This window comes from Rhea pennata, chromosome 18 (assembly GCF_028389875.1).
Source record: "Rhea pennata isolate bPtePen1 chromosome 18, bPtePen1.pri, whole genome shotgun sequence".
In the NCBI taxonomy this organism is placed as follows: Eukaryota; Metazoa; Chordata; class Aves; order Rheiformes; family Rheidae; genus Rhea; species Rhea pennata.
Window position 1 is genome coordinate 7,050,225 of NC_084680.1, and position 14,630 is coordinate 7,064,854.

Genomic DNA, 14,630 nt, shown 5'->3' on the forward strand with positions numbered 1-14,630 from the left:
GCCCTCAACAGCCCTTTGAGGGAACATCACAAGCCACCTCATTTCAACCATTAAAGAACTTAAGGTGATCTTCAACATAAAGAAAATTCTGCTGGGAAGACTTCAAAAGAAACAATTTCTTCAAGGCCTGGAATAGAGCTAACTGTTCCCATCCTCACAGTCTTCTTTCCTAACATGGAAACCTGGACAATTCTGACAACAATAATTAAAGAAAACATGTTGGAAAGGAACTGGCTAACACTAAGAGGTCAGAGCCAGAGCAAGGAAAAGTTTTTTATTAAGTTCTGTTCAGTACCACTGTGGCTTCTTCATAGACCACTATAGACCAGCTGCTAAAAGAAAAGATGCAATTGTACTGATACTGTTGTACCTCAAACCCTTGAAAGTGCATTGCATAAACATTACAATGCACCTACTATGGGCAATACCAGCATCAAAGTGGAACAAATGTCACTGAAACACCCAGTGTTACACTGGCAGAAGAGAAATGTTCACACCAACAGGAGAGATCATAGAATCAGTAAGGTTGGGAGGGACCTCTGGAGATCATCTAGTCCAACCTCCCCGCTCAGTAGGGTCACCTAGAGCATGTTAGACAGGGTTGCATCCAGGCAGGCCTTGAAGATCTCCAGAGGAGACTCCACAACCTCTCTAGGCAACCTGTGCTAGTGCTCTGTCACTCTCACAGGGAAGAAATTCCCCCTCATGGTCAGGTGGAACTTCCTGTGCTTCAATTTCTGCCCATTGCCTCTTGTCCTGTCACACGGGACAACTGAAAAGAGTTTGTCCCCATCCGCTTGACACCCTCCCTTCAGGTCCGTATACACATTGATCAGATCCCCCCTCAGTCTTCTCTTCCCCATGCTGAACAGGCCCAGCTCTCTCAGCCGTTCCTCATAGGGCAGATGCTCCAGCCTTCTGAGATAAGTCACTTCTCATCTCTGTCTCAAATGAGGTGTCATCTGGCCTGTGCGCTCTCTCTGTGAATTGCCTTTCACCAAAGCAGAATAAATCATTCATGCAAATCTGAAAAGCAATTTCTGCATCATTCATATTGTGGAAGTTTCCCTGTAGGACTATTAAAGAGACATTCTGAGCTGATATGGTATGAGAAATCAGATTTTTAATCAAACAAAATTTTCCATGTAAAATATCTCCTTACACATAGAATTATGTGTGTGTGTGCATGCGTGTGTATGTGTTTGTATGTATGTACATGTATACAGAAAAAAACAGTCATCCTGGATCTTATTTTTGGCTCAATATACTCTAATTTCTGTGAATACTAGAACATTATATGAGAGATAAAAAAAAAAAAAAAGGCATTCTTAATGGATATAAACAGTCATGTTTTGTTTGAAAGAAATCAGTAGAGAAATTTGTTTTGCTTTGTTACCTGAATTCTCCAGATCTTTATAGGCTTCTGTCCAGGACTTGGCCATGTTTGCTAGCGTGTACTCCATGATCTGGATGTCGGTGATGGGACAGTTGCACTGCGGAAATTCCTCAGCACACTGGCAGCCGCACTGGCTGTTCCGACAGATGTATTCCCCCTCCCCATTGCACATGATGTAACTCAAGGCAGATTGGACAAACTTCTCCTGTAAATACTGAGGAAAGATGAGCTGGAGACCTGGCATAGAAACAAGAAGCAGGGATGTAAAAAAAAAAAAAAAAAAAAAAAAAAAAAAAAAGCACATTTCCAGTGACTTTTTCTTTTTTTAGAGCCTGTTTCATTAAGAGCTTGGGAAAGTGATGGGAATTGAAGCTACTAGGGAATTTCTCCTGGAGCACTCATGGGTAAGGATCCAATGGTCATGAGTAAGGATCCCAGTCCTGGATCCCACTGCAGTGTAAAGCATACGGGTGCTCCCCCTTTATTGACAAGTGGTTTTTTTTTTTTTTAAATACCTTGCAAGCAAGTGCTAGATCAGTGCTAAGAATTATGCTGTTCTGACCTGTTTTTAGAGAGACTAAACAGTTTTGGTACTACAGAAACAAAGAAACTATGCCCTGAAAGAGAAAACAAGATGAAAGAAAGAAAGAAAGAAAGAAAGAAAGAAAAACAGAAGAAAGAGAAATAATACGGGAGGTATTTATAAAAGTGTCTTGCAGAGTTAAGTGCCCAGTTCCCACAGAATAAACAGAGGAGTTGGGTACCTGAGTCTTTTCAGCTCACTCCCTGCTAGGAAGGCTACTTGCCTATAAAAGTGCAAATGGATTTAGTGCCAATGATTTTAGTGGTATTGTAAAGATTTACATTAGCTAAGAGGTCTATCCTGATCTCTCTCTTTCTCTCTCTCTCTCTCCCCCTCCATCATGAGTGTTTGTGTATCCATCTGTCTGTATAGGCATTAGTGTAGGTGTATTCGTGCTCAGGTACCAGAGAATATAATAACAGTGTAAGTGTTTGCCCTATATATAGCGCACACATTTTGCAGTACTGTCCTCCTCTTGCCCCCATCTCTAGGCGCTCTACAGGCAGCCTAAGGCCCTTTAGGATCCGCAGCTGTTTCCTTGCACCTGATAAGTTCTGCTTGTCAGACTCCGTCAGTGTCTGAAATGCACAAGGCAGAGAGAAGAAAAACTATGAGTGAACCTTTCACAACAAGCCTGGCCCATTCACCTTCCTCGTAAAAGGCCCAGGCATTTCAGAGTGGCAGATAGAGGAGTTTATGGCTTGAACAGCAGTGCTGAACTCCAGTGTAATGAAGGTATGCGGGTCAATTACCCATCTGTTTGTGTTGCTCTTGCACTGAATTACTGTATCCGTTGCTGACAGCTCATTGGAGTGGAATGAAAATAAGACAATAATTCAGAGGATGAGCCTGTGCAGAAAGAGCAAGAAGGGCTGTGATTCCATTCAGGAGTTCAGGCCCATGTCTGTTGTGGGTCATGTTCACCTCGGGCAAGAGAAAAGCTGTGGGCAATGCCCCAGGGACCCCTATTACCCTTTTGCTTTTGGTTCCACAGAGACAATTCTACCTTGCCAAGGTCCTTGGGAGATCAAGTACGGGGGGATCATCAATGTGGCGAAGGCACAGGAGGCTTTCGCTTCTTCTCCCCTCCTGCTGGTGCACAGGGCATGGTTTATGTAAACACCATGCCCAGTGGCAGTGAGCTGCTCTGTTGTCTGACCTAATTCTCAGTCAAGTGCAGAGCAATGGCAGCTGCCAGACAGAATAAACACAGTGCAATGTTCAACTGGAGAAGATGTTTGTGACATATACACAAGGCAGGATTGCAGGCCTGGTATTTGGAGGAGGTGTAGAGCTCCTACTGCCTTTTCTGTGACGGTTTGGGGGGATGAGAGGAAACACGCAAGGAGCCAATCACAGTTTAGAAAATCTCAATAAGAAATTCTCAATAAGAACCATTTCCACCATTCCCACTTTTGACTTCAGGAAGGACCTCTTGAAGAGAGCAGAGGTCTCTGGTAAGCATTTTTCTGAAGCTAGCATCAGAGAGGGATGTTCCTTTTTCAAACTTTCACACTGACATTAGGGATGGTCCCCACCTGCCAGGCTCCAAAACTTTTCTTCGCTTTTCTTCAGTATGGAAAGAAAATGCCGCGCTGTTGGAGAATGGTGAATAACAGAAGAAGCCTGGAGAGCCTGAAGGCTGGTGTACTCGTGGAAATTTCAAGCTCACAGGAGTGGCGCCTGAACTCCTTGATGTGCATTGACTCTATTTATTCATGGTCCAGGCTCCATGAATAAATCTTTCTACTGTTTGCTTCCTGGAGGAGCAGCTTGCCCTGGCCCCGCCCTTGAAAGTTAAGCCCAAATGCTCGCAAGCTCTTAGTTCACCATAATTTCTCTTTGATTTTTAACTTGGATAACAGCACCAACATGCTGTCTGGTCTCAGCTTCCTCCCACCTCCTTAGAGGGGAGAGGGTTAAAAGAAACAAACTTGTAGGAAATGCACTTGCTGTTGAAAGCTGAATACTCTGATGCCCTGGTCACACCTAGGCTTCTACTTGCCTGCACACTCTCGCTTGGGGTGTCTAGCTTTATTCTCATTCATATAGGACAACTGTGCACTCGATGATGTTCACAGAGACGTACACTGTGTGTCCCAGTTCATACAGAAACCTAAATATCCTGTAATCTCCAAAATAAAACCTGGCCCCACGTGACACTGCAGGGGTGTCTCATGCAGATTGCTTTTTCTCTGTAAAGCTCACGGTTTCTAAAAAGTCTTTCCAAGAAAACTATCTCTGTAGAAATCATTTCATGTTCACATGGCAGCATAAAAGACTCTTTGTTTAAGTGTTAATCAGGCCTGCTATATATTTAGCCCCAATTCAGCAAAACACTTATATAAATACTTAACTTTAAACAGATAAGCAGTTCTACTGAAATCCATGCAGCTAATTGGAGCATTTAACAAGAAGCACTTACTCAAATACGGCTTAGGCCAGGAACACAAGTGATACACACAAATTGAGCTGCTCATCAGAACACAAGTGTATATACAGCAAACACAGAACTATGACTTCCAAACTGTAAATGTACTGCAGGAATTGAGTGTTATTCAGAGACCTTCCAGCTTACAGAAGAAATCAGTGTTAGGGTTGCTGAAATACAGCTGTGCTTACTTTCACATTCGTACTTTGACATACACATAAATACCCAGACATAGGCGTACTCAGATCAATGTTTTTATATCAAATATCCTTGTGATCAGATCCTAGCATGGTATTAAATCTGTCAGGACAGTAGCATCACACCCAGCCCAGACACCCTCTTCCATCATTCATATGTATTTCTGTAGCATGCTCAATGACTAAATATTGCTGAAAATGAGTTGATTTCAGCTATTGGTAAAAATATGTGTGAATAACCATTTTCAAGATAAGTTTTATAAACATGAGGATGTAGGAAAGCCATACTTGTGGCAATCACTGCTCTGAGTGCCTCAGTTGCCATTTTTGAAGCAGAAAAGCCATAGTCTCAAGAATAGTCACAGATTTTCAGCCCCATGGAGCACCTTGTGGCTGGCCATCCTCACAAGCAAACCAGAGAAGTCCTGCTGCCCGCCTCATCCTCAGACCTCATGGTACGGTTTCATTTTCTACGAATTTTCTTCAATTATTGTGAACATAAATGTTTCTTTTCAGTCCTTCAGTGTCATCTACTGATAAAGCAACCTCGTCTGAGCAGTCAAGCAAGGAGGCAACCCGGCCTAAAAAATTAGGTCTTTAATTGGTCTTACTGGACCATTTTTGTAAGGGGGAACACCTCAGTCCAACCCAGGGTACACAAGGTAGCCGTTCCTCCTCCACTGGCTGGCTCAGGAGCTGCTAACGTGTGGAAAGCATGTTTTCTGGTAACTAGCATTAGGCAGAATATATTATTTTTGAAGGTATCTGGCTGATCAGAAGGAGGAGTTCTGCTACTCTGAAGTGTAAAGTTCCTCTTTAAAAATTAAGAAGAGAACAGATTCAGTGTAGGTTTGGTTTAGATAACTACAGAGAAAATACGAAGGGTTTGACAAGCGAACATGTCCTTAATTCACCTAGAAAAACTATTAGAGAGAAATGTTTGGCTTTAGATTGTATATAAAAGGCTTCCTACATTAAAAGAGGTAAATTTCCCCAGCTCTAAATTAGAGCTATTTGAAACATTTTTCCATAGAAGAGTTCTCTGTTGAAAATGCAGTTTCATTGAAGCATTCTGTGAGAACATGTTGACTCCAAAAGCGCTTTTGACAGGGAAAGGTCTAAATGCATTTTTCATATTTCCTCACTTTATTTCACTAAAATGTTTTGCTTTGTCATTCTGCCTGGTTCTGTGAAGACTTTAATATTAATTGTGATGTGAATTTTAATATTCTATTACCAATTTTGATGTAACAAGCTACCCAATACACAATATGTCCTGTTTAATGTTGCAATGTTTATAATAGCACAGAAGGATTTTACCTTATTGAAATAGTGCCATGCTACAATATTAACATAAAATGTCTGACTTCTCAAAAGAATTTATCTCTGGAATTTTAATTTCCAAGAACATTTAAAAATGTTGATTTTTTCAGCCAAATTTTAAAATTTCAGTCCAGAAGTCTTTTCCAGGAAAAAGGAATTCCTGTTTCTCAACAGTTTGCCATAGAGTTGTTCATATTTTCCCCTTCCCACCCCTGGCTTATTTTTCTCTTAGGCAGCACAGGCAGCTTGTGCATCAGCCATAGTGGACAGCGAGGCAGGTGGAAGGAACGGTGTTGTGCCAGCTGCAGGGATAAGAGTAAATGGAGTGCGAGTGAGCACAGATGCCCACAAGATCCCAGCACCCAGGAGGATCCCCCCCCCCCCCCCCCCCACTTCTTAGGAGAGTAGCATGAGCATGCAATGTCCTATGCATAGGACTGGGGAATCTGCCCCCACTAGCGCTAGGGAAAGGGTAAAACCTCCTGTGCTACTGTGATAAATACACCTCTACGTATACCCTAGTGCAGGCACCCAGTCTGGACGTACATGTATGTCAGGCCCACGCAGATACTCCTTTATGAATTAGTGATTCTGGCCAGTCTGGGCCCCCACTACACACCCTGCACTTTGCATAAATTCAGTTCCACCTCTAAATTTCAGAACTGACTGAGCTGCCCAAGCTCTGCACACAAGCGTGAAGATAGTTTGGCTCTGGGTCTGACCATCACAGCTCCAATAGGATATGACTCTGAAAATTCAGAGCTGGGCTGCAGCAAGCTAGTTCGGAAGCAGAAATTCTCCCTGTCATGAACATGCTGCTCTTTTATTGAGCTGGCCTCCTAGCCAGAGTGACACAAAGGTAGTAACGTGGATTTCTGTCAGCAGCTCATGGTCGGCTGCTAATCAGATCAGAGGACACTCGGTCACGATCCATTACCTACAGCCCTGTGACTAATTCCTAATGAGGTCTCTCAGAGCAGCGGAAGGATCCTGGGTAATTATCCCAAGAACCACACTTCAGATTAGCTGGAAAAGACTCAGGGGTAGCTTGAAAGGTCACTTTGTTCTAGTAGGAAGAGCTCTCACGTTCCCCCCTCCTTTGCTGTCTCCCTTCACTCAGGTATGGTCTGCGTCTGCCCCATGTCATGCCATGAAATCCACATGTGGTTGATCCATGAGGACCCACAGATGACATCTTTGTCTCCTCCCATCAGAAGTACAGCCTCATGCATCTCACTTCCCCCTTAAATCTTCCTCTAGCTCCTGCCCTCTCCCAGCCACCTTGCTTTTTTGCTTCTTCTGTTTAGCATCATATACCCAGTAGAGATCTATTGATTTACTTACTTCCCAGTTTGTCTACCTATAGATCAAGCTGTCTGTCTGTTTGTCTGGGTACCTAGGCACCTGATGTATCATCCTCAGGTTTTGATTGCCACTAGCCACCACCACAGTATATAAAAAAGCCTCAATTTGTTTATTGTTAATTAGGTAAGCACCAGAGTTCAGTGATTTAGATAACCACTAGAACAGTGAAAGCAACCTACCTATTATTTTTAAAGGCAAATGATAACAATAATAATAATATCCCCGCAACATGACTCAGTAAATGAAACTCAGTTTCTGTGAAACCAAGATTAAAACAGTACTTGCCAAATTATATTCAAAGCGGAAGATGTAATGTAGCCCATTCATCTGAAAAATTAAAATTTGTGCAAGTATGAGGATTCCAGAAATAAAACCATCTGGGCAAATGAGCAATTAAATCCCGTATTTCTTTATTTCATCAAAAAACTTGAGGATAACCTTAGTAAATTACATACCCAGTGAATTTTCTCCTACTGAATTTGACTTCTTGCTAACCAGCATGTATTTATTTATCAGTTCGGTCATGACCTCTATCTGTTGACTTCTGGACTAGCTCCCCAACTGGGACTGAAGCCATGGCTTCCAGCCTCCAAATAAAACCTTTGCGACTCTTCTCAAAGATTATGTTCATTAGAGAGTCCCAAAAGCTAATCTGCAAACCTCTTACGCAGATCAGCAATTTGAGAGGAACAAAGAGAGACATGGACAGTATGTCCCTTCAATATTAATGGAAAAGGTCATATTTGTTTATATCAGTGTATGTATACAGAAGTCAGAAGTCCATCAAAATTTGAAGGTAACTGGGCACCTGAAGTATCTAGGCACTTTGTTAGGCTCCAGTCTCCGGCTTCATGTGCCTTTAGCTCAGCCCCTGTCACAAGCATGAATACGTTGTGCCAGCCATCATATGAAGCCACAGGATGCCACTAGTCCTGCATCAAGGAACTTACAACACATAAAGTGATCATAGCAAACAGGAGAAAAGAAGACTAGAAACAAAGCCATCCCTCTTTCTTTTCATTCCCTCCCCAATTCCCTTTATTGCCTGCCCCTCTCTCTTCTTCCCTACCTTGCAGATGGAGTTTGCTCTCAGTGCTTTGCAGAAGGACAGAACTCACAGAGTCCAGATTGTCATAGCTGTTACAGCCCAGAGGGCCAGTCCGTGTTTCTGTTACCTAAAGCACAACATAGAAAAAGAGAGAAAGGATTGTTCCCTTTGTCTGCAGCATTGCATCTTCCCCAGGTAGCTTCAGACCTTGTGATATCATGACCTACCATCACCAGCTAACGCAATCCAAAATACATCTTACATAGCTGAGAAAAATGTCTCTCACTGGACAGATATTGCTAATGCTTAATGCACACACAAGCTGGAGAAAAAGAGAGAATTGTGCCTACTTTCTGTATAGTACTATATGTTATTCTGGGATTGGCAATATATATTATTCTGGGATTGGCAAAAGTGTCCTGCATATTGATGTTTCTCATAGAGGATCTCTACTGGAGAACAGCAGCAGCCAGTAGAGGAGTTATTTGCTAGCTTATCTTATTTGAAAACAAGATGAAAAGATAGTTTGCCAACCAGCAATGATGCCTAGTGCTCCCACAACATATGTGCACACCATCACACTGAGGATAGATTGAGATGCAGATGACCTGCAATATTGCTACTGTGGTTGTAGCTGTTTCCAGCCTTGGAGGAGAGCTGCCCTTCCTGAATTCACAAAGGGCGATTATCTACTGTCACTCTTTCAATATTTCAATCCAATTTCCCATCCAGGAGGAAACAGACTCAGCCATGAGACACCATAGTACAATAACAGAAGCTGAAACCTTTCAGAAATGGCTAACAGTGATGACTCCATCCACATCATTTTCCTGGAGTGAGCTCTGCAACAATTTAATCCTTCCCTAGTATAGGATGATTGCTTTCAGGAAAGGCAGCCTTTGTCTGCAGAGCCATTTTCCTTATTTTGTATGCTCTGAGTAGCTTCCCTTCCTTCCTGCTCCCCGTTTCATTCCATATGCCTTGGTAATGCCACACTGAGTTTTTCACCTTTTCTTGTAGTTAATTCAGCTGAGAGATACTTAACAGAAGTTGATATACTGCAAGAGGAAAATACTTCCAGGCCGCATGGGTTTGGCCAGTTCACAGAGCTGCCTGTCCTTTCCAAGCTGCTCTGCCAATCTGGAATATCTGTTCCCTCTCCTCCTTCCTACAATGGGCATATGGCTTTTCAGAGGTCACTGCCACACATCAGCAGAAACCTCCTCTCGTAGTCTCTTACATAACCATCACTATGAAAGCTCACCTTCTTCCCAAACATTACTGGCCAGGGAGAGATCAGTTTGGTAAGGACTGTAACAGAACAACTCATACAAAGGAAATCAGTGCAAAGCAACTTATTGTGGTCAGGAAAGACATTACACTGGAATGGTGAAGCCCTGCCCCATATCCCTATAGTACTGATATAGAAACACTATCCCCTTTCTCTTCCTGTGGCAAGATTCAGTACCTTGATTGCTCCGGTAGAGATCTGGATCTCATGGAGTCTCCTCATGGTGCCATCACGATCTACGAAGTAGGAGGAGGCAAGCTGGTGCAATGCTTCGACACTCTGGGTAGCGTTTCCTGACTTTCTGTCAAGTCGGCTTTTGTCCATATACATGGTCAAGGCTTCCTCTCCTGCAGCGGAAAGAAAAGGAGCTGTCAGTGGTGCCCAGAGGCTGCCATTTAGGGTGACCTCAACAGAATTGCGTAGTATCACATGCTGTACTTATAGAAGGCAAAGTCCTAAATCTAAAGCTTTCTTAAATGAATCTAGGCTTCCTCACTAGTACCATAGGGCCAGAACCTCAGTGCAGTATAAATGAGCCTCCTCTATTCAGCTGAAAAAGGCTAGATCCACTATAGCTGTAGATCACCTCCACTGAATTCAGTAAATAACATTTTAATCTGGTTGTTAATCAACGTAGCTGCCTCATAACTGCTGGAATGGTTTCAGGCCATTTGGCCCACTTGAAAAATGCTTTTCTCCGTGGGCAGTACATCTAGAATGATGCACACCTGACTGGAGTGGATGCCACTCTTATGCAAGTCTCTGATCTGATTTACAGAAAGAATAAATGGTGATTTAAGTTGCAGATAGGACATAAGTATGTAGGAGGGTACAGAGGACAAACAAATGCTAATAGCACCTCTTCGGCTTCCACTGGCCATGCAAAAGAGTAAGTGGGGATGAGTGAGGGGGAGCAAACAGATCAAAGAGTAAATGAGAAAGCTGAGCTTTGTTTTCTCTCCTAGAGTCTCATTTAGTGAATTTAAGTGGAAAGTGAAAGATTAGGAACAAGAAGTGGGTGAACCTGAGCAGGTAACCACAGAGAATCAAGGAGGGAAGTTAGGATCCCGACAGAACCAGACATCCTGAACATTAGCAGAAGCCTGGACCAAAGGAAACATGTGAAAAGGACACAAAGTATATATTTACTTAAAAATTCAATTTGTGCTGTGTAAGCCACATTAAAATCCAGTTCATTCTTAACAGAAGGCTAGTTTTATAGAGCTAGAAGGAGTAAAAGGTAGAATACCATCCTGCTTCTCTAACATGTGAAGCTCTGATTTTAATAAATGAACAGAATAGACACTTAGGGTAGGAATGTGCCATTTCTACATAGCTCTCTTAATGAGAATAATGGTGCTTGTTCTGATTTGATAGATGAACCACTGATGAATACATTGCCACTGGCGGTACTAGGATGGTCAAAAATGCATCACCACTTTTTAGGCCAAGAAATATTTTGCTCTTCAGCTATTTTTTTTTTTTTTTTTTTTTTTTTTTTTTGGAGAGCAAGCACTTACTTTCCTTAAAAATTCTTATTAGCTGAAATAATTTGTTTTGTCCAAATCATTTCTTTTATTGCATACATGAAAAAAAAAAAAAAAAAAAAAAGAGAGAGAGTAACCCCTCCCTTTTTCCCTGGAAAATTTCCAGCTCTTATCTGGAAGCCAAATGCCTGAAAAAAACCCTAAAATACTCTGGATGAAAATCAAAATATTTTTATTGGATTTTAGTTTTTCAAGCAATTAATATATTTAGGATTGAGCCTTTGGCTTTGACATGAAAAATGCAGATTTTTTGGTGGAAAGAAGATACCTTTTATGAAAAGAAATGATCAGCTGAAATCTTTTAACTGGCTTCAAGGAAGCTAAGTGGAAAAGTTTGGCATGTAAAACTTTCTCTCTTTAATAATTTGTTAAAAACAACGTATTATTTTCTGACCATGATCAAAGTCATATTAGTTACGGTATCATCATTATTACTATTCATAAGAACATTTTCCCTTGAAAAATTACCGGTTTTTATTTTCTTTATCATTGTTATAATTATTCGTTGAGCAGTATGTAGAGGGATCGTGGCTCTGTCATTTCAGGCTTTATCCACACAAATAGCAGAAAGATGGTTCTTGTCCCCAAAGATTTAAAATCCAAGTATCTGATGAGACACAACAGGTGTGTACAACAAACGGACGGGGAAGCACAAAGTAATAAGATGACTGTGATTAGTGTGAGAAACAGCGATTGCAGCACACCAGATGCCTGGCTGCTGTCAATGTTTTTTCAGGTTTCATCACTGAGGCGAGTTTTGCAGAGGAACTTGAAGGAAGGTCAGACTGAATTTTCATGAGACAACTTATTTGCCAGTGAAAAGATAGCTGCATGGGAGAATTAGCCGAGGGGCCTGGGGCAGATGGGGTGAATGGGTGTGGACGTATTGTACTTGGAGCTAGCACGTAGTAAAAGCATCCACCTGCATGGAGATGCAGCAGATGTAAGTGGTGCTTTGCCTCCATTTCATAAGGCTGGGAAAGGAAAGGGAAGACCTGGAATAAGTGACCCTAGCTGCAATTCCCAAGGAATCCATGGGATACAGGCGTCAATTCTTTTTCAATTCCACCAGTATTTGAATCTTAAAAACAGCTTGCTTCTACCTCCCCTCCCCTGGAAAAATACTACCTTCCTTTTAGTAGCCTAGGCACAAAAATCAAGACCTCTTTAGTCCAGATTCTAGTTCATTGGCAGCTGGTGGAATGCTGAGACTAGAGATCCCCTGGACAGGAAAAAAACAAGAAGCCTGGCTTGAATCTCCAGCAAGTAAAGTCCTCAGATGGTAATGAAGGTTACAAATCACCAGGAGATGCACTGTTAGCCTTGGGTGACTGGACAGGAAGCAGGCAAGGAGTCACTGAGACAGCTCCTAGGCATTTGACAGGAGCAGCCTTTGCTTTAGGGAAGTGGCGAGCAGTACGTTCTCCCAGCAGAAGCTGCCATTTTTCTTCCGTGAGGTGTTTGGACCCCTCCACTGGGAGGAAGAGGAAGAAAAAAGAAGAGGAAAGAAAAGCCTGTGAGGCTTGATACTTCCCTTGAGGGACAAGTATTGTCCCTAGGACTGAAAGGGGGCTGAGCAGAAATGCTATTTGCTGGAAATCTATTCTGTGTACACGAGCACAGACTAGGAAAAGTACAGCATCCCCATGGAGAGTGTATGTGAGAAAGCAACCCTTAGCTCAAGAGAGGTTAATAGACTTTTGCTGCATTATTAAGTCTTAATTTCTCGTTTATTAAGCTGATACTATGTTCAAAGTTGCCTTTCCTTCAGGGCTTTCACTGCAAATTGGCTCTCAGCTCTGTGTGCTCCATCCTAGAGCATGGATGCCCTCAAAATGACCCTTCACCAATCTCTTTGTCAGAACTAAACTGGAGCAGATCTGACTATTAGGCCTGGAGGGTAGGGGGAGAGCAGGGGAAAGGGGGGAGGGGGAGGAACCTGCCTTCTCTGCAGCTGAAAAGCACCAGAATTGTTCCTCATGTGGCTAGGTGTGAAAATAGCTGTTGTATTCAGCTTGGGCTGATCTGAGCCACCACTGAGGCTCCTGGAGCCCATGCAATAGCTGGCAATTAAAAGCAAAAATGTTTCTTACACATTTGCCTCTCACTTACAACCTAAAAAGACATTCGGCTAAACGACAAATCACTGTAATCCAAAGCAGAATTTTTGTAACTTTTCTGAGAGAATTGAGGTCTTGAGAGAGCAAGGGTGACAGCATCTCCCAGGAGATGTCTGGTTTGATATCACAGTGGTCTTGTTTAGCACACAAACTCTGATTACTGAGTGTCCTCCTTGCATAATGCATGTTCAGATTCATCTGCATCTTCTTTAGGATTGCCATTGCTGAGATAAATCCTTCCTCTCTCCCCCCACCATCGTTCACTATGCTCTGGACTGATAAGAGCATTCAGCACTCCCCTCCAACACCGGCTCCCATTACAAGCCTCTGCATATTTAAAATTGTTGTGTTGTAAAGTCAAGAGAAGAAACAAGCCACTGTGAATAATTCACAACCTCACCCAGGCAAAATTAAAAATATATTTCACCATTGAAGGTCTCTCTTATTTGGAATTTCTAGAGATGTGAAAGGCAAAAGAAAAAAAAAGAAAAAGAAAAAGAAAAAAGAAAAAAGAAAAGAAAAGGAAAGGAAAAAAAGAAAGCATCTCAATAGAAAAAAAAATAAACCCACAAACAAAACTCTCACAATCTCTCTGGTTTCTTACTTGACTGGTTTTGGCTGTGTAAAATATCGCCCTGAGGAGCTATTTCCTCAACAGACAGGAGTTTATCTCTACATGGATTTCTTAAAGGACTGATCCATGCACTCACTCATGCTCTTCCATTCATGGAAACCTGTGCTCTCTTACACTTCTTGCTGATGGAGTGGCCAGATTTGAGCGGATGGACTGAAACTGCAGCTTGAGGTTCTTTGAAGGACGCTTGCAGCAAGAAAGGCCATTTGACATCAGTGGAACCATGCCAATTTACCTATCACCTAATTTGTGCATGAATCACATGCACACATCTAATCTCATCCATGTCTCATCCGATTGTCTGCAGAATGTTTAGGGAACAGACGGATGGCCAAAAATTCCTCAAAGTTCACTACAGACTTCGCAATCACTGCTCCATGTGGCAAGGCTGGAAGCCATGTACATTATGAGAGGCAATAGCAACCAACCTTGTACTAAAAAGTTAGACCCTTCATCATTGCAACATTTTCTGTAAGGATACTAGTTTTTAACAGAAATCTATTTAAATGCACACTCCAAAGGGGCAATAAAAACTGCAAGAGAAAGCAAATCAACAGGAAATTTCAGGAAGAGCTGCTGATTTTCACCCCTCCTATTTTCAGTATTTAGAACTTGAAAGGTTTATGCAGCAACAGTAGCAGTGCATACGTATGAGTTAACGGCCCTGCAGTTCTCTATCTTGTTCCACCACTGAC

The 14,630-nt window shown here is 42.2% G+C and overlaps 1 protein-coding gene across 1 annotated transcript in view; it reads right to left on the reverse strand.

The window, feature by feature from the left end:
• BRINP1 (BMP/retinoic acid inducible neural specific 1) overlaps positions 1–14,630 on the reverse strand; it is an 89,016-nt gene that overhangs the window by 12,557 nt on the left and 61,829 nt on the right. The window contains exons 4-6 of the mRNA XM_062590977.1: positions 9,812–9,981; positions 8,365–8,470; positions 1,397–1,633 (exon numbers count right to left, since the gene is read on the reverse strand). Coding sequence (XP_062446961.1) covers positions 1,397–1,633; positions 8,365–8,470; positions 9,812–9,981 — 513 coding nt within the window. The remainder of the gene's footprint in view (positions 1–1,396; positions 1,634–8,364; positions 8,471–9,811; positions 9,982–14,630) is intronic.